This window comes from Phyllostomus discolor, chromosome 3 (genome assembly GCF_004126475.2).
Source record: "Phyllostomus discolor isolate MPI-MPIP mPhyDis1 chromosome 3, mPhyDis1.pri.v3, whole genome shotgun sequence".
Lineage (NCBI taxonomy): Eukaryota > Metazoa > Chordata > Mammalia > Chiroptera > Phyllostomidae > Phyllostomus > Phyllostomus discolor.
In genome coordinates, this window is record NC_040905.2 from 161,868,561 (window position 1) to 161,889,711 (window position 21,151).

Genomic DNA, 21,151 nt, shown 5'->3' on the forward strand with positions numbered 1-21,151 from the left:
GAAAAGCACTAACATATATGCTTAGTAGAACTATTATAAACAGTTCAGCTTTCATATTCCACAAGAAACAGAAACTCTACCAGCAATCTAATGGAATAATTTTAGCAACATTATCAACCATAAGACCTGTTCTTCTGACCTCAAGGAGCACATGCCTAATAAGGGAGAACTAGTAAAAAGTAGGGAAGAGTTTTAAAGTCAAATTCTTACTTGTTACAGAATACCTGAGAGGGCAGGTTAATTTGAGGGCTACCCTTCAGTCCGAGACAGTATGAGGTCACTGTCTCTTCTGTTCAACAGCGTCCCTTCTCCCTTCCTCTACCATCTTATTGATTGCTCTAGAGCTATCTAACCAGTTCAGTTTTTAATTTCACTATAAAAGTGCTTGATGTACAATACTATTGCCAAATATTTTTTTAAATTCAAGGACTATTTTTTTAATGCATGAGAAAAGACTGGGAGGAAAAACATCAAACGTTAATAAATGGGTTTCTCTTCAGGACAGGACTTTAAACAAATTTAATTTTCTTGTTTAAATTTTAACATTCAAATGTGCTTCAATTCACTTTAAGAACAGACAATTATCTAAAATATAAAAGCTGGTCATGCTGACCAGTGTGGCTCAGTTGGTCGGATGCAGTCCTAAGAACCAAAAGGCCACTCACTGGTCAATTCTCAGTCAGGGCACATGCCTCAATGCTGGCCTTGCAAGGGGAAACTGATTGATGTTTCTTCTCTCCATTTTTCCCCTCCCTCCCCCTCTCTAAAAATAAATTTTTAAAAATCTTTAAAATATAAAAGCTGGTCATTCTTTTAAAAAGGGCGGTAAAAGAGCAGAAACTGATTTTCAAAGTGAAATATGGGAGGAGGCAGAGTGAAGATTCGAAAGAATACAAGGTCCATCCAGAAGGTATCCAGGCATGTACTATGAAAAATAGAGACATTTACTGAAGAATATACAAGATACAAGAAACACTGTACATGGGACAATGACACCTCAGTCTCCTTCAAAGTAGGCACTTTGGGACCTCACCCAGTTCTCTCAATCACCATCAGTTGCCCTGTTGTATTTTCCTGAATCCAATCAAAGGTCTGAAATCTCTTCCCTTTCAAAGGTGATTTTCGTTTTGGGAAAGCAGAAATCTTTGTTGATTACAGCCTGTACACGTTCAACATTCTTAGGTGTTCTGCTTGTTACAGGCCTTCCAGAACGTGGACCACTTTGAAAGATTCTCAATCACCTTTAAGGCATTTGTGTCACTTTTATTTGCACTGCACTCACTGCATCATCCCCAAAAGCCTTCTGAGTCATCCCAATAGTTTCCATGGAAGAATGTTCAAACTTCATAAAAATTTCCATGCACACTCGTTGTTCTACTTGCTCAGTCATTGTGAATGCGCCAGCCACACAGTACACATGCTCACTGAATAGTGTCTACCACCCCCCACTGACCAGTATAGTGGAGTCTATAGTGGAGTCATCACGGTCCATGCATGCTCATTCTAGTCCACTTTCCTTGGCTGCCAGGTTACATCCATGTTGTGCAAACCATTCTCATTATATTAGCAATGCCTGGATTTTTTCCTGACAGACCTTGAATATGTCCTCTGGCCTTTTTGACTTGATCTTACACACATACACATAATTTAGCTTTAACCTCCTGCCCATGAACAAGAACAGGAAGTCCAACTCTTCTGCACTGAAGGCATTGTGACTGCCTGGCATCTTCTGCAGTTCCCGCTCCCATAATAAACTAGCAGATTTGCAAGCACAGACTCCAGCAGCCACCTGAACTGATTCCAATGGGTCAGCAGATCAACTAAGCAATTCCCATCCACCTGTTCTGTTACTTAACACTGTCCCGTGACTCCTGTCATAGTATATTCTGTATCTGTACAAAAACCACTGAGCTAAAAAGTCAGAGAAACTCCAATTTGTCCTGAAACAAGTAATAAAGGCTAATAACAACAGGTGTTTATTAATGCTTACCTTACAGAAACATATTCTCTCATTTAATCCTCAAAAACCCAAGTTGGAAGGCCCTTCCCATTTTATAAAAGGCTTAAGCTCAAGAATACCTACTTGCTTGTGACTGGCAAGTGGTAGGGCCAGGAGCTGAGCAAAGTTCACACTCTTAAGCACACACACCATGACTCGAGTTTGCCTAACTCCGTTTAATCCCGCGAAGCCAACCTTTTCCTCTAGAAAATCACAGCACCTTTCCAAATGCAAGCAGTGACCTATTAAAGGATCCTGCAGACAACTTAGCAGGGCAGATGCCTTTCAAAAATAAATCACCATTTATTTTTAATGAAATTAGACCAGAACAAATGATATCAGAGTAATTAATTATATATAGTAAAAGTACTGTTTGTAAAACTTTGGCACACACACATATATTTGTATGTGTATTAGGTTGTGGTGTAAGCACCATCACAAATTTTGTGAGCGACTCAACTATAAACTTAACTAGAAATTACTTCTATGGTCTTTTTATATAGAATAATTTTTTTTTTTAAAAATCACATATGATCTATATACCATTGAAAAACCTTTGATTTGCTCAAGCTTCCAAGGTCCCTAAATGAGACAACAGGATTTATGAATAAAGCCCTAAATTAAACTCTAATGCTCTTATAAATTAGGAAAGAAAAAAGCATGGCTTTAGAAAAAATTTGTCTTTTTATTTTCTTGTGCAATCCACAGGGAATGGGCATATAAAGAGAGCTCCAGGCAGGACTATGCCCTGGTCACAGCAAGTAAGTGCTTAGGAAGCAGTGCTTCAAAGCACCAAACACAAAGCCAGTTCCAGAATCCAGCAACAGTGAAGATACAGCTCCATCACCTGGTACAAAAAAGATCTCAAGTTCACCTAATAATACTAAGACTGAGTCCCCCATGCTTCATTAAGACAACATATGTAGAATTCTTTGCCCCTTCACTTCCCACACACCCTCTGTGACTCTTCAAGCCTGCTCTTGGGGGTACAAATTTTCAGATATCTAAAAACATTAGGGAAGAGTTCCAAAAATAAGCACAATTTTACTACATTGCTTAAGAATGCATAATGAGGTTATAAAGTTATGAAGACAATTAACATGAATGCAATAATGGTCAAGAAAGTGGCCACCACTGGGGGCGCGCAAGGAGCTATAAATGAAAAAGGCCCCACAAGCTTAGGCAATGTTGTTTGTGATCTGAATGGGGTCATACAGGTGTTCATTTCATAATCCTTTAAGTACTACTTTTCTGTCTTATGCATGTTATTATATTTCACATTGTAAACAAATGTGAAATATTTGTACTGCTGGGATTTTCAATCTCAGGATTCCTTAAATACCAACTCCAACGCCTAATGCCCCTGTCTCCCTAACCCCACCCCCCCAAGGAAGTAAGCTCAGCATTTCTTTACAGGGACAGTAACTCCTGTAAGACGGAGGCAGTCATCAGCCTGACCCATTCTTCACTAGCAAAACCACGTGTCAAATAAGGGGAGTGAGGGGAAAAACACACTCTGGAGATCTACACTTTAAAAACAAGGAGGAAATCTCAGTAAATACACTTTAATTTAAAAAGTGTTATAACTTTAATATCTAGAAATACTAGTCTACTTAAATAAATTATGACACATGTATGTGTTGGAACACTCTGCAGCCTTAAAATTAATGAGGTGTTTTTACACACTGATGTGAATCCTCTCCATGGTATACTGAGTGGGAATAAAGATGGTAATTTCTGTGAAAAAGAAAAAAGTGCATATGGATTCGTCTAGTAATTTAAAAAGCAGCAGCAGCAGCAGCCCTGAAAAAAAACACAACTGATAACACTAGTTAGTTCGCAGGGAAGAAAGACTGGGGGACAGACAGAAACAGACTATGTAAATCCTTTTGTTCCCTTCGGATTTCAAGCCATGTGTGTGTGTTTTTAAAAATACATAAAATATAAAGATACAAATAAAGTTACTGCAACACTATTTAAAAGGTCAACAAAATTGTTCTCATTAAAGTCTATAAAAGATGTTTATAATACTATGCAGGCATCAAAATATTTTTAAGCAATTATTTAATTACATGAGGAAATGCTTATATTAAAGAAAAAACTAAAAATATATAAAATGTGATTTAAATTTCTTTAGAGAAATAACTAAAACATGAGACAGCAAACTATGTATTAACATGCAAAATTAGGAGTCATTATTTTCCTCACCAAATTCCAAAAGGCAGAAATTACAAACACATACCCAATACTCACAATAAATTAAAAGATATCCATCCACTTGGAAATAATGTATCTATAAAATATGTTCATATTATACTTTAAGACATAATTATAGTTATATATTGTGTATATTATTAATATGAATACTGTGATATAATATTTTAACTTGAAGAAATAACATCTTTCTTAAATTATAACCAGGTCAAGAAAAACAGTGATTGACATACTAAAAAATATCAATTTTATCAAAATACATGGACATCTACTAAAGAAAAATTTACCACTCTATGATAAATAACCAGGAAAAAGTTGAAATTCTTCCAAATCAAAAAGTATACAGATTGAAAAAAAGGGTATCACTCTGAGTAATGAAAAGGCAAGAGCAAAATAAACTGAGATTTTAGAAATGTAATAAAATTATAAGACAAAAAGTAAAAATAATCTCAAAAGGAGAAAAGACAAAATGGAAAATATAATAGAAAAATTAAGCTACTGAATTTTTCTGACCATAAGACGCACCTGTTTTTAGAGAAGGAAAATAGGAAAAACATTTTGAAGCAAAAAAAATGTGGTAAAATATTTAATAGCATACACAACATAGTATTTCACCAATGTTAATGTAAACAGAACTCAACAGCAGCATGAACAACCATTATTCACCCCAAATCTGGGGCAGGGGTGGGGGGAAAGAGGGAGTGCATCTTATAGTACGAAAAATACAGTGATTCATTGAGAAAACACAACACAATTCAAAAGCCTCATTCATTTTTAACAGGAAAATATGTGAATAAAATCAGAAATAAAAATAATATAATCAACAAAAACAATTACAAGATTTTGTGGTAAATTATTCTCTATTATTTACAAATACATTTGAAATTAAAATAGCTATGTACAACAATGACAAATCAAAATAAACAAAAAAGATACAAGATAGCCCAAAACAAAAGGAATGAGAAAATTTATCAAGTAAACAGAAAAGAGCACTAGTGAAATTATTGGAAAATTTTTCTAACACTAGAAAATTCTTACGTTACACATTCCAAAGAACAAGGAAGAATGTGCAGAGATGGTTTCAATTGAAAAATAGTTAAAAGCACCACACACAAAATATTAAATTACAAGCTAACCACATTTAATGAGGATAAAACCTCCTAAACAAAGTCTCAGGAAAGCACCGTAACACATTTTTGACTGCCCAATGTGGCTAAGAAGGGTGCATCCCAAAAATGGACTTCAGATAAAGCATAATGAAAACAAGAACATAATTAAATACAAAGTTAAATATATAACCAGGGAAAAATATCAAGTAACGCACTCAGTTGCTACTGAAAGGACATCTGTTAAAATTCAACACAAATTTTTCAGTAAAATTCTGTTTTAAAAATATAAATAAACTTATTTAATGTAACAGAGTTTACATATAAAAACAGAAGCCTTAAAAGTTCAAGGAGAATGTCTTTCTGGCCCATGGTAGGCAAAGATTTCTTTAAAAGAACATAGAAAGATTTATAAACACGACTACATTAAAAGTAATAACTATTGTTCATCAAAAGACATCATTAAGAGTGTGAAAAGTCACACTCTTCATAGTGGGACTTGCAACACAGAATACATAAATTGTAGCATATTAAAAATGTAGTATCACAATATAGCAAGGAAAGCCAAGAAACTACTACAACAGAAGAATCTCACAAACACAACACAGAAATAAGGAAGCCAGACACACACACAAAATACACACTCAAATTGTGGTTAATACTTTTTAAAACCCAGTCTACTGTGTAAAAAGTCAATTTACTGTTTATGTTAGCAACAGGAAGAAACAGGCTGAGTGGGAGGCAGCATGAGAAGGGTTTTGGGGTACACTGGTCATGTTTTATTTCTTGACATGGGTATATCCACGTAGTAATAATTCATCAAGCTATACATTTATAATTGGTGTACCTAATGTGTAGTATACTTTAATAAAAGATTATTTGAAAAAATGAAAAATCAAGTTCAAAGAAATAATACCTTTAAAATACAAAAGAAGCAAAGAAACCCAATCATCTCTCCAATTTACCAGGACAGAAATGCCATTAAATATATATTTTTAAATGACAGAAGGTGTCAATACAAGAAATTAATTAGCCCTGGCTGGCGTAGCTCAGTGGATTGAGCGTGGGCTGCGGACCAAAGTGTCGCACGTTCAATTCCCAGTCAGGGTACATGCCTGGGTTGCAGGCCATGACCCCCAGCAACCGTACATTGATGTTTCTCTCTCTCTCTCTCTATCTCCCTCCCTTCCCTCTCTAAAAATAAATAAAATCTTTTAAAAAAAGATTTAGAAAAAAGAAATTAATTAAGGGAAAAGTCATCTCACCAATTAAGCATGAGACTTTCACATGCTTTGATTTGACCCCACTCCCAGTGTTTTTCCAAAAGCATAGTCTTTGACCCAGCAATTCTACATCTAAAACTTTATCTTGCAGAAATAAGAGGTATCCTAGGCTCTATGTACAAAAACTTTACTGCTACTTTATTTATAATAACAAACATTGAAGATTACTCTTATTGTCCCACACCTTCAAATGTTCCTATATATTGTGTTTTGCTTATATAAAAACCTGTAAAAGAAACAAAATCAACAAAGGTCAACTTAACTCTGATTTATGCCGTTTTTACCACCTTTCAAGTGTGAGAGGGATCTAGCACTTTCAAGTTTTCTATTTATATACAAATTATTCAGTTCTACTCCTTTTCTTTACAAACACAGTGGGAGAAGCTAAGCTTTCTGTAGCTGGAATTCACTAGAGCACCAGTGCCCAGCCTTTTTGGCACCAGGGACCAGTTTCATGGAAGACCATTTTTCTTTTTTTTTTCTTTTTTTTTTTTTTTAATATATTTTATTGATTATGCTATTACAGTTGTCCCATTTCCCCCCTTCTCTCCCCTATACCCTGTACCCCCCTCCCACCCACATTTCCCCCTTTAGTTCATGTCCATGTGTCATACTTATGAGTTCTTTAGTTTCTACATTTCCCGTACTATTCTTGACCTCCCCCTATCTATTTTCAACCTACATTCTATGCTACTTATTCTCTATACCTTTTCCCCCTCTCTCCTCCTCCCACCCCCCTGCTGCTAACCCTCCATGTGCCCTCCATTTCTGTGGTTCTGTTCCTGTTCTAATTGTTTACTTAGTTTCTTTTGGTTTTGCTTTAGGTGTGGTTGTTAATATTTGTGAGTTTGCTGTCCTTTTACTATACATGTCTTTTCTTTATCTTCTTTTCTTAGATAAGTCCTTTTAGCATTTCATAAAATAAGGGCTTGGTGATGATGAACTCCTTTAACTTGACCTTATCTGAGAAGCACTTTATCTGCCCTTCCATTCTAAATGAAAGCTTTGCTGGATAGAGCAATCTGGGTTGTAGGTCCTTGTCTTTCATGACTTGGAATATTTCTTTCCAGCCCCTTCTTGCCTGTAAAGTCTCTTTGGAGAAATCAGCTGACAGTCTGATGGGAACTCCTTTGTAGGTGACTGTCCCCTTACCTCTTGCTGCTTCTAGGATTCTCTCCTTCGTTTTTACCTTGGCTAATGTAATTATGATGTGCCTTGGTGTGTTTCTTCTTGGGTCCAACTTCTTTGGGGCTCTCTGAGCTTCTTGGATTTCTTGGAAGACTGTTCCCTTTGCCAGATTGGGGAAGTTCTCCTTTATTATTTGCTCAAATATGTGCTCAATCTGTTGCTTTTCCCCTTCCAATTCTGGTACCCCTATAATTCGGATATTGGAACGTTTAAAGGTGTCTTGGATGCTCTTAATCTTTTCCTCAATTTTTTGAATTCTTATTTCATCATGCTTTCCTGCTTGGTTGATTCTATCTTCCTTCTGGTCCACTGTATTGTTTTGAGACTCATATTCCTTCCTTTCACTATTGGCTCTCCTCCGCATGTCTTCCTGCATCTGTTTTATGGTAATCTGCATTCTTTCATCTAAATTTCGTCCAAAATCAACCAGTTCCGTGAGCTTTCTGATCACCAGTGTTTTGAACTGCGCATCTGATAGATTGGCTAGTTCTTGGTCGCTCAAAAGGATGAGACCTGGGGGACTGATCTGCTCTGTTGAAAACATAGTTTTTTGTTTTTTGTTTTTTTTTCCCCCTGCCTCTCCTTTTTTTTTTTTTTCCAGTCTGGTTGCTCTTGTTATGGTGGGGGGCAGAGCCTTAGGTGCTCACCGGGGCTGGGCACTCCAGTCGCTAGATTGTGACGTTATATGTGGGGGCGGGGCGGGAGAAAACAATGGCGGTAGTTCCGTTCCCCTGGACTCAGACCCTTGTCTGGGCTTCTGGGCCGCGAGTTCTGCCCTGGTCCACAATCGCTACCCGTCTGGGTCTGCCAGCCGCAGCTTGCGTACTCAGGGATCACCGCTGCCTTCTTGCGCGCCGGATGGCTTTTGCGCCGATTTCGCGCCAAACCTTCCCCCGACCTCCGCGCCGCCGACCTGAGCCAGCCCCGCGCCCGCCGGCTCGTCTTCTCCTACCAGTCCGGATGAACGCGTCTACTTCAACTTCTTGGCTGCCCGACTTCCATTCAGATAAATCCTCTGCCGGATCTGTGTGTTATTCTGATAGTAAATTATTGTTGTAAATTATTGGTTTTCTAATCTTGGTTGTGCGAGGAGGCACGGTGCGTCCACCTATTCCTCCATCTTGCCGGAAGTTGGAAGACCATTTTTCCACAGACTGGTGGGGTGGGATGGGGAGGAGGCTTTATAGCCTGCCATCAGATGCAGCTTAATTGTCACTTGCCACTCACTGATATGGTTTTGATATGAGCCTGCAAGCAACTGATTTATCGTGGTCTCTGTACAGTCAAACCTCTCTGCTAACGATGATCTGGATATTTGCAGCCACTCCCCAGTGCTAGCATCACCACCTCAGCTCCACCTCAGATCATCAGGCAGTAGATTCTCACAAGGAGTGTGCAACCTAGATCCCTCGCACATGCAGCTCACAGTAGGGTTCGCACTCCTATGAGAATCTAATGTTGCAACTGATCTGACAGGAAGCGGAGGTAACGCAAGCAATGAGCAGTGGCTGTAACTACACATGAAGTTTAGCTCCCTTGCCTGCCACTCACCTGCTATGAAGCCCTGTTCCTAACAGGCCACAGACCAGTATGAGTAGCCTGAGGGCTGGGGACCCTTGCACTAGAGCATTTCCTCCAGCTCAGAAAACTATTAGAGACAGAGAACAACATTATATAATAATAGAAGAGCCAATTCACCAATCTTAGATGCACCAAACAACGAAGCTACAAGATATATGAAGCTAAAGCTGTTCAAACTGAAAAGAGAAAGACAAGTCTACAATTATAGTTGGAGACTTCAATACTCCTCTCAATAATTAATATAATAACTATACCAGTGATTTCAACCTTTTTCATTTCATGGCACACATAAATTAATTACTAAAATTCTGTGGCACATCAAAAATATGTATTTTTTTGCAAATCTGACCCAAAAAGGGACGATTTTGGTTCATTTACACTAGACGGCTATTGTTATGTTGGCTGTCATCTTTTTATTTGACAAACTAAGGGCAAAGAGGTCAGTGCCCCTGACTAAAAAGTCAGGTATTGCATGTTTTAAAAATTTTCATGTCACCCCTGTGCGCCTCTTGCAGCACACCAGATGAAAATCACTGAACTAGACAGAAAATCAGGAAAGGCAAAGAACTCAACAATGCCACAAACCAACAGGACCTAATCAATATTTAATACACTCCACCCATAACAGGAAAATACACATTCTTCCCAAGTATGCAGAGAACATATGAGGTCTGTCCAGAAAAAGTCCAGCCACTGTTAATATAATAACAGTTTGCACTACATTGATGTAACCTGGCAGCCAAGGAGAGTGGACTAGAATGTGCGTGTGTGAACAATGACGACTTCACTGTACTAGTCAGGGGGGGCTGTAGACACCGTTGGAGTGAGCACATATTCTGTGTGGCCATCTCATTCAAAATGAGTGAGTACAGTGATGAATCTGCATCCAATTTTGGGTTAAGCGTCAACATTCCTCTGCAGAAACTATTTTGATGATACAGAAGGCCACACCTATGGGCAACTGGTGACTGGCAGCTTCATCATAACAACGCACCCATTCTATGCATCAAGTCTCGTGCAGAGTTTTCTGGTAAAACATGAAATTACCCAGGTGACTCAGCCCTCCTACAGCCCAGATTTGGCCCCCTGCGACTTCTGGCTTTTCCCAAAACTAAAATCACCTTTGAAAGGCAAGAGCTTTCAGATGGTCGATGAGATTCAGGAAAATATGACGAGGCCGCCGATAGTAATTCCAACAGAGGATTTTGCAGAGTGGAAGAGATCTGGGAGGACTCTGGGAGGTCCCAAGGTACCTACTTTGAAGGGGACTGAGGTATCACTGTCCTATGTACAGTGTTTCTTGTATCTTGTATCTCCTTCAATAAATGTCTCTATTTTTCATATTACATGGCTGGATACCTTCTGGACAGACCTCATGTACCCAGATAAACCATATCTTGGACAAAAAAAGAAAAAAAATCTCAACAAATTTATGATTCATATCATAAATTGAAATCATACACAGCATGTTCTCTGACCATACTGGAATCAAATTAAAATCAATAATGGAAAGATAACAGAAAAATATACCTGTACTTGGAAACTAAACACACATAAATAATTCCTGGTTCAAAGAGGAAATCACAAAAAAAGAAAGAAAAAAACCACACTGAACTGAATAAATATTAAAATATGACACAGTGCCCTGGCCAGGTATCTCAGTTGGTTAGAGCATCCACCCAATGTGCCAAGGTAGCAGGTTTGATCCCCGCTCAGGGCACATACAAGAATCAACCAGTGAATGAATAAATAAGTGGAAAAATATATCAATGTCTGTCTGTCTCTCTCTCCCCTACTCCCTCTTCCTCTTATCTATAAAAATCAATAATTAGCCCTGGCTGGTGTAGCTCTGTGGACTGAGCATAGGATGAGAACCAAAGGGTCGCTGGTTCGATTCCTGGTCAGGGCACATGCCTGGGTTGTGGGCCCAGTCCCCAGTGGGGAGCATGCAAGAGGCAACCACACATGGATATTTCTCTCCTCTTTCTCCCTCCCTTCCCCTCTTTCTAAAAATAAATATTTTTAAAAGTTGTTTAAAAATCATAATAAAAATTTAAAATACATACATTAGAAAAGACTAAGTTTCCAATAATCTTAGCCCCACCTCAAGAACCCAGAGCAAGCAAAGAAATAACAAGCCTGGCTGGTGTGCTTCAGTGGATTGAGCACTGGCCTGCGAACCAAAGGTCTTGGGTTTGATTCCTAGTCAGAGCACATGCCTGGGTTGTGGGCCAGGTCCCCAGTTGGGGTGTGCGAGAGGCAACCACACATTAAGGTTTCTCTCCCTCTCTTCCCCTCTCTGTGAAAATAAATAAATAAAATCTTTAAAAGAAAAATAATAGCCCTGGCTGGCGTAGCTCAGTGGATTGAGCACGGGCTGCGAACCAAAGTGTCGCAGGTTCGATTCCCAGTCAGGGCACATGCCTGGGTTGCAGGCCATGACCCCCAGCAACCACACATTGATGTTTCTCTCTCTTTCTCTCCCTCCCTTCCCTCTCTAAAAATAAAATAGTAAAATCTTTAAAAAAAAAAGAAAAATAATAAAAGAACAGAAATAAAATAATAAAAGAACAGAAATAAATATAATTGAAAAGAAAACAGAGGTCCCCTATCTAGAGGCCCTGGCCAGTACCTTAGTTGGTTGAAGCATCATCCTGTACACTGGTCTGGGCACATTTAGATTGTGGATTCAATACCCAGTACGGGCACATACAGGAGACAACTGATCAATGTTTCTCTCTCCCTCTCTCTCTCTCTCTCTCTCTCAAATCAATAAATATATATATCCTTGGATGAGGAGAAAAGAGAGAGAAAAAGGGAGAGGGAAGGAGGAAGGAAGGTCAATGAAAAAAGTTAACTTAAACTTCTAGGAAGACTAGCAAATATAAAAAAGAGAAAACATAAATCATCACTATCAGGAAGGAAAAGGGGGTATATCACCAACATCAACAGGCTAAAGAAGAAAAATTACATGATCACATTAATTAATGCAGAAGCATTTGACAAAATACAATACTTAATCACAATTTAAAATAAACCTCTTCAAAAAAATGTAAGAGCACTTCTTCAACTTGATAATAAAGCATTCTAAAAAATATATGTTGTTAACATTATACTTAGAGGCAAATACTGGACACTTTCCCTCTAAGACAGGGGCCAACACATGGAGGTTTGCTCTCATCAGTCTTATTTAACATTGGGCTACAAGTTCTAGCGAGGGCAACAAGAAGGAAATAGGAATAAAGTTCAGAAAAGAAGAAATAAATAACACTGTTCTTATTTGCAGATGACATGATTGCCTACATAGAAATCCCGAGTCTACAAAAAAATAGAATTAGTAAATTCAGCAAAGTTGCACATCACAAGAAAAACATTAAAAAAAAACTGAATTACATTTCTATATACCAGCAATGAATACATGGAAAACAAAATCACCTGGCTGGTGTGGTTCAGTGGTTGAGTGCCGGCCTGCGAATCAAAGGATCAATGGTTCGATTCCCAGTCGGGGCACATGCCTCGGTTGCAGGCCAGGTCCCTGAAGGGGTCATGTGAGAGGCAACCACACATTGATGATTCTCTTCCTCTCTTTTTCCCTCCCTTTCCCCTCTATAAAAAATAAATAAATAAAATCTTTTAAAAAATGAAATAAAATAAAAAATACCATACATGATTACTCAAAAAAGTGAAATATTTATGTTTAAATCTAACAAAATATGAATAGGACTCATATGCTGAAAACTACCAATATTGATGAAAAAAATAAAAAATCTAAATAAATGGAGAGATATACTACATTACAGATAAGACTGAATATAGCCCAGATAACAATTCTTCCCAAACTGACATATAGGTTTAACATAATTCCTGTTGAAATCCTAGCAAGATTTTTTAGATGTAGACACAATTATTCTAAAATTTATATAGAAAGTCAAAGAAACTAGAAGAACTAAAATAATCATACACACACACACACAAGAATAAAGTGGGAGGGATTAGTCTGCCTAATTTCAATACTTATTACACAGGTACAGCAATCAAGACTGTGTGGCACTGGCAAAGGAATATACATATAGATAGTGGTATAGAACTGAGAACCCCGACCCACACAAATATGCTCCACAGGTTTTTTTTTTAAGGTACAAAAGTGATTAAATGAAAAAGATAGCTGTGAACAAATAGTACTAGAGAAAGTTGGATATACACAGCAAAAAAATGAACCATGACCTAAAGTTAACTTATGTATAAAACATAAAACTGTAATACAATTGCAGGGGGGAACCAGAAAATTTTCAGGATCTAGGAAGAGGCAAAGGGTTCTTAGATTTGACTCCAAAAGCACAAGCAATAAAAGTATTTCGATAAATTCTATTTCATTAAAATTAAAATATTTTCCTCTGAAAAAGACCATGTTAAGAGAATGAAAAGACAAGCTATGGAGTTGATACAATATCAGCAAACCATATATCTGACAAAGGACTAGAGGATGTAAAGAAATCTCAAAACTTAACAGTAAAAACATAGAATCACACTAAAAAATGGGCAAAAGACAAGAAAAGACATTTCACCAAAGAAACTATGTCAACGGCAAATAAGCTAATGGAAACATGTTCAACATCATTAGCCATTAGAAATATGCAAATTAAGTTACAAAATAGTACCACACACTATCAGAATGGCTAAAAATAAAAATAGTGACAACAGAGGAGCATTTTCTCAATCCATTGAGATTTTCCTTCCCAGCAATTATCATCAGTCTATCTCAAATAAACTCATTAAAATTCAAAAAAATAAAAATAGTGACAACACTAAGTGTTGGCAAGCATACAGAGAAACCAAATCACTCATACATTACTAATGGAAATATGAAATGTTAAGGCCATATTGAAAAACAGTTTGGCAGCTTCCTAAACATGCAAACTACCATACAACCCAGCAATTGGACTCCTGCACATTTATCCCCAAGAAAGAAGGACTTATGTCCTAAAAACCTATCACACATTTTTATGGCAGCCTTATTCAGAATGGCCAAAAAACTAGAAACAATCCAAATGTCCTTCAACAGGTTAATAGTTAAAAAAAAAAACTGAGACACTTTCATACAATAAAATGGTATTCAGCAATAAAAAGGAACAAACTTGGTAAAAACAACTTAGATACATAAATCTCCAGAGTATTATGCTGAAAGAAAAAAGTCAAACACACAGGATTGCTTACTGTATGATTGTATATATAGAACAAATGATGAAATTACAGAAATGGGGAACAGGTTAGTAATCATCAAGGGTTAAGAGGCAGGTGGGAAAGGAGGAAAGTGAGTGTGGCTATAGAAGGGCAACCTGAAGAACCTTTGTGATGGAAGTGCTAAATCCCTTCACTCTTACCAATGTCAATATCCTGGTTATATTACTACTACTATAGTTTTTCCAGATGTTATCAATGGGGGAAACAGGGTAAAATACAGGCAGATCTCTCTGTATTATTTATTACAACTGTGTATGAACCTACAATTATTTGAAAATAAAAAGTTTAGATAAAAAAATTGTGTATAGTTTCATCTGGAATAGCATTTTACAGTTTCTAAGCAAAAGCAGATCTGAAAATAGACCATTAGAATTCTTGGCATTTGCCTTTAAAAGATGAGCTAATAATCAAAACATGGGAGCAAACTTTAACTGTCAACAGAGGCACGAGGGCAGGTTCCTAAGTAACAAGACAATATTCAATCTACACTTACCATTAGTAAAGTCACTGACCTTTCCCAAATCCACTTATCAACAACTACGCTTCCTGGAGCACAATGGCACATTCTGGTGGTACAAGAAATACAGCTGCCCTATGTCCTGGTTTCCTGGCACAGAGCTCCTAAAATCCTTGGAAGTGTCCAGAGTGATAGAAAATCTTTTAAAAGTTTTTCATATGGAGCCCCTTTCAAACACACCTGAGTTTATGCTGATGAAGTGACTTAGTATGGGGCCCCAAAAAAGCCTCAGAATGGAGCCTGGGGGCTGGTCACTAGAAAGACCAAATGACCAAAGGGTTGGAACTTTCAGCCCCACCTACTGACCTGGTTGGGTGAGTGGGAAGTGTCAACCAGGGAGATTAAGCCCTATAAAAACCTTTGAATAAGGTGAGAACTTGCAGGTTGAAGAAGGAATCCAAGCTCTGAGAAGGGGCACACCCTGCTTCAGGATCCTCCCAGACCTGACCCTATATAACTCTTCACCTGGGTGTTCATCCCTATCCCTTTTAATGTCCTTTATAATAAACTGCCAAATAAAGTACATGTTTCCCTAAGCTTTGTGAGCCATTCTAGCAAATTATCAGAAGCAGGGAGGGGGCTATAGAATTCTCCAACTCACAGCTGGTTGGTCAGAAGTGCAAGTGACTCAGACTTGGGATTAGGATTTGTGATTGGCATTTGAAGTAGGAGGCAGTCTTGAGGGAGTCCTTAACTTTTAGGATCTGAGGCTATCACTATACGGAGAGCATAAGAGTTGAGTTAAATTTCTGGATGTCCAGTTGGTGTCTTCTGAGAACTGGAGAACTGCCTGATTTAGGGAGGGAGGGGGCACAACATGTCTGGTGTCAGAAGTATCGAGAGCAAAGGAGAAAAAGTTTTCCCTTACAATTCTCCTTTGAGAAGATCCAATTTATGAACAGCCAGACTGACCCATAATACAATACATCAGTTTAACCAAAAGATGATTTTACCTTTCAAAGAATTGCTATGTAGCATCTTTCCTCACCATATTTTAAAGGATCTTTTGATTAAAACTCCACTTATCCCTCCTTTTTCAGAATCTCAACTGGTTAAGCCAAAGGGCAGCACTCCAATGGGACTAAAAAAAAAAAACCTCCTCTAATTTCCCAGGGGAAGACAGTGAGGCTTGGTCACGTGACCCGCCCAGGAACTTAGGTGTTGCAGTCCCATGTCCTAACTACTAAATACAGTGTTCTTGCCCAAATCCATCATTTCTGTATTCTCACTTTAAACAATTATTATTCTGGTGAAATTTTTTCCATTTAGACCTCACCTTACCAAGAAAATATTAATTCAACTGAACCCTGCATGACAGACAGCCTTGGGAAATCCGGAGACAGGTATTCTGGACAGCCCCTGCACACACAAGTCCGGCATGCAGTGAGACAGGAGAACAGGCCCTCCAGGCTTTCCAGCCCTGTGACTCAGGGGATGCTCAACTTCGCTAGCTATCTTACTTAACTATCTTGGGTTTTTTACTTTTAGAAAAACAACTACCAAAAAATATTTACTTCCTCCTCACTGACAGAAAGAGCCTAATGAGGCAACATAATTAAGAGTGAAGCAAAAATTATACCATAGCTATGTAATAAAAACCACTCCAGGATCATATTTCTTTGCAGTTAAAATTCTCATTATTTATAATCCCTCTGCATTGGAAGGAGGCAGTTTTATTTAAGAGATTAATCGATCTGCCAGAAGTCACAGTTTGAGCTGTGTCTCATCCCCCTTTGAATCCTTGCACAGTTTTCTTGGTACCACATACTGTTATTCCCAACTTTGAGGGACTGGAGAAAAGAAAAGGCTGATAATTAAGTACAGAAGGTCAGAGTTTTTCAACATCAGCACAACTGATATTTTGGGCAGAATAATTTTTTGTGTGGGGAGCTATCCAGTGCATTTTAGGCTTTTTAGTAGCATCCCTGAGCTCTACCCACTAGATGCCAACAGCAGCCGCCCAGCTGGGACAACAAAAAATGTCTCCAAACAGTGCCAAATGTCTCCTGGCGAGCAAAACTGCCCCTGGTAAACAACCATGACATTACACATATAACACACAAATACTTGGAGGCCGTCACCTAAAAGGAAACCTTTAGACCAAAAAGAGAAAACAAAGAGAAAGTCATGATTCTCTATAAATATCTCAAGTTTCCATACAGGTTGGGGAACAGATTTTGGATGCCAAAGAGCAGAACTATTCCCATTAGATAAAACCATACATAACAAAACTAGCTAACATTTATACTTCCCACACGCCAGGTACTGTACAGTGCACTTTCAAGTGTTATTTCATTTAATTCTTACAATAACCCTATGAAGCTGGTAGTACTGGCCCCACTTTGCAGATGACAAAACTGAAGCTCAAAAATGTTACAGAATTTGCTGAAGGCCCAAGAGCTAATAGCAAAGGTAGAACCAGGACTCAAACTGAGTCCTAATTCTGAACCCAAGCTCTTAACCACCAAGCTACTATCCCTATGACAAATTAAGGATTTTTCTTCAACATAGTGATTTTTTTAAAGAAAAAAAAAAAGAAATTTTTGACTTAAAAGCTGTTTCTTTCACCCTTTGATTCTTGCAGCCACATCTCAATCCTCTATGTCCATCCAGGCCAGAAGCAGATCCAGAAACCCTACCTTCCTAACAGCCTCCAGGGAAGTCACACTCTTAACTCTGCTGAGCCCCTTTACAACATTCAGCGCCCTTCCTACTTCAAGTTACTCAAGCTACTCTGTCAAACTTTTCCTTGGAAAATTCCTTGAGAGCAGGGCAACCACCTTCTCACATTTACACCCCCACAAACCCTTGCACATACGGGGGCTCAATAAACCTTTTCTGAATGACTGCACCACCCCACCCTCCAAAGCTCACACAGCAGCAATGTTTTAAGCAAGCATTTTTGAGATGTACAGTAATACTTGCACGTAAGCTGAAGATTTTATTGGAAATGCTCTGAGTTTTTCCCAATTCTCAGTCTGAGTACACAAAAGAGCCAGAAAGGAAAAGATGACTGGTAACACAGACCATTGGCTATATCGTCAATCAAGCTCACAAGGACTTGCTTGACTACGTCCAGATAACATGGACCAGGGGCTACATATATTTGTATATGCATATACACACATACACTTAATTTATGTATATGTACATATACAAATATCCATGCATATCTATGTATGCATGTACAATGATCCCTGGCGTCGTGTGGGATTGGTTCCTGGACCCTGTGGATACAAAACTCTATGGAAGCTCCAGTACCTTTTATAAAATGGTGCAGTATTTGCATGTAGGCTACAGCAGGGTAGGCCTACACATCACTTCATTCACGTAGACTCAGCATAATGCTTGGTGAGTAGCAAATTCAAGTTATTGCTTTTTGAAACTTTCTGGGATTTTTTTTCCCAAATATTTTCGACTCACAGTTGGTTGAATCTGTAGATGCAAAAACCATGGATATAGAAGGCGAACCATGTTTACCTAAACCTCAGTTCCCTCTATAAGAAATTAAACAATGTCTATAAGATTTTTGAGGTTTTCAAGCCAGCATAAAGAGATCTAAATTAGAGGCCTCTTTCTTCCCCTATATATTAATAAGGTAAGACAAATAATGCTATGCCGTTCCTCAAAAAATATCAGCACATCTGCCAACCAATTCTACCTCCCCCAGATATCCTCTCAGGAAAATGCCAAGTAGCCAAGCCCTGTTCGCATGCGTGGCAGTGAAGAGATGCTCATAAAGAGTGGAAGGGGGAGGCAGGAATGTATCCTTTGAGACATTAAGCATTAGTTTGCAAGCCACCTGTCAAGAGACAAACACTAAATGTAGCTTATGGGCACTATATTTCCATTAAAAATTCCAATCTCCAGGTTAAAGTACTTCTATTAAAAAAAAAAAAAGCAAGCTATGCCCAGTATCCATAGAAATAGAAACCTGTCTTCTTACCATATCCAGCTAGTGGTGAGTTCTCTAGACTAACCTGGGGGACTCGAAAAGGAAAAGCTGGCTGGGAATACCAGAGTAGGCCAATCAAGCAATTGCTTTGCCCAAGGGCCAATCTCAAAATAAGGGGAAGAGATGTTCAGGAGGAAGAGCACCTGACATAAACCAGGCTAGCAGTCCCTCCTTAATTTCAGTTACAGCAAGGGCAATAATCACACGCCAGCACAAGCCTTTCCTACTGTCAAGATTCCTTCCCATGGTATGGAGGTCTTTGGTTCTTTCTTTCCTAACCTTGTACCTCCATCAATGACATGGCATTTTCTCCTTAATGTGCAACCAATCACCATTCAAGAGAGGCAGAAATGTAACTGTCCAGAAAATGCAGACAGATGATGAAATGGGCTGGCCACCTAGTACAGGAGCCAGGGCAAAATTAAACACATCAACACGACCTAGAAATCTTCCAGGACCAACCACCAACTGTATCCTTCAATGTGCCGATAGGTTTTTGTTTTTTTTCTTAACTGAGCCTCCCAATTCAGGATAATCATACTGAAGCTTTTAAATGCATGCGTCTTATTCCAGGGGACCAGCTGAAAATCAGAGACATTTAATCTGTGTGTGTTCAAATGGGGCCTACTTTTAATCCAGCTACCTTTGTAGGGCAAAAAGGGAGCTTGGAAACCTACTTTAGCGCTTGTCACCAACCATTTACTCAAGTCAAGGCAATTAGGCCCATGACTGTTAAAAATTTATCTAAAAGCTGCTGTCCTGTGCACATCAATCACAGTCACGGATGAGAACAAACAGAATTTTTAAAGATTCTTTAATCCACACTCAAGGGAGAGGTGTGAGGACAGCCGAGAAATCATGGCGACAGGGAGAGCCAGTATCCAAGGGGGCAGCTGCGTCTGAGACCTGTTTTGGGACAGGGCACAGAACCAACTGGTGGTACTTTTCTCTCCAAATCTCCCTCCATCTTTTCATCTGCCCATTCACCACATTTCGGTCCAACAAACTGTTTTTCTCCTTTTAGAGATTTATAGAGAGAGCAAGAGAGACTGAAAACAAGCGAGGGGGAGAACCTTGGGGCTTACGACAACACGTAATGCTGGAAAACGTGTAGCTGTTTACTACCGGCGCCCTGGAGACGAGGAGCGCAGCACACAGCAGAGCTGACCCTCGGGGCCCGACCTCGCCTCCCCCACCGCCTCGGGCGCATCCGTGCTAGGGAGCGGCGCGCCACCAGTGTTCCCCAAAATGCCCGAGGGACCCCAAGACTCTCGGCGCGCCGGTCCCCATAACATCAAAGCGGTCTCCCAGTGGCCCCGCGCCCACCCCTGTGCTGCCATTACCTCGGAGGCCCGGGTTGTCGTCTCTCGCCCGAATCTTTCGGATTTTGACTGGGCGCCCGCTCAGAGTAGACAGTACCAGACGCTGGCGTAAGAAGTTGCAGCCCGCGTAGCTGAGAGAGTGCGTCTGAGTCGCCATGTGCGCGCTCTGCGCAAGGCGTGGGCACCCGGGGGGCGGCTACTTCAGACAGGCGCCGGATCGCAACGTCGGTGGCGGCGGCGACAGCAGCTGTGGCGACCGGGGTTCCCTCCCGCAGCCCTGCAGCCCCGCAGCCCCCCGCGCGTCCACGTGGTTTGGAACAGGAAGAGGCAGAAACGAGACACCGGGTCAGAGGGGAGCAGGGCGGAGCCGGTGGCCGCCTCCCCGCCTATCCGCCGGAGTGAGGGCGGCCCCGTACCGGGCCACGCCGCTATTGGCCGTCGCTCGATCTGGGCGGTTCCCGCATCATGTCGCCATTGGTCCGCTGGAGCTGGGCGGAGTCCAGGCCTGTTTGCCATTGGCCCGCGCTGCAGTTGGGCGGTGCCCGGACCCCGGCAACAGCGCGCGGCCAGACGAGTGCGGGGGTGGGGGTGACCTGGGAGCGGAGGCGTGGGAGCCTGCGGGCCCCCGCAGTCTGCGCGGGGTTTCTCCCTGAGTAGGAGCGAAGGGAGGGAGTGCCTGCTACGGGTCAGATACTCGGTCCCTACTCAAGGCAACCACTGGAATGTGGATGGTATTATCTCCCCC

The 21,151-nt window shown here is 39.9% G+C and overlaps 1 protein-coding gene across 1 annotated transcript in view; it reads right to left on the reverse strand.

The window, feature by feature from the left end:
* RCL1 (RNA terminal phosphate cyclase like 1) overlaps positions 1-20,845 on the reverse strand; it is a 59,989-nt gene extending 39,144 nt beyond the window's left edge. Inside the window, exon 1 of the mRNA XM_028526045.2 lies at positions 20,428-20,845. Coding sequence (XP_028381846.1) covers positions 20,428-20,563 — 136 coding nt within the window. The 5' untranslated portion in view covers positions 20,564-20,845. The remainder of the gene's footprint in view (positions 1-20,427) is intronic.
* Positions 20,846-21,151: the final 306 nt, after the last annotated feature.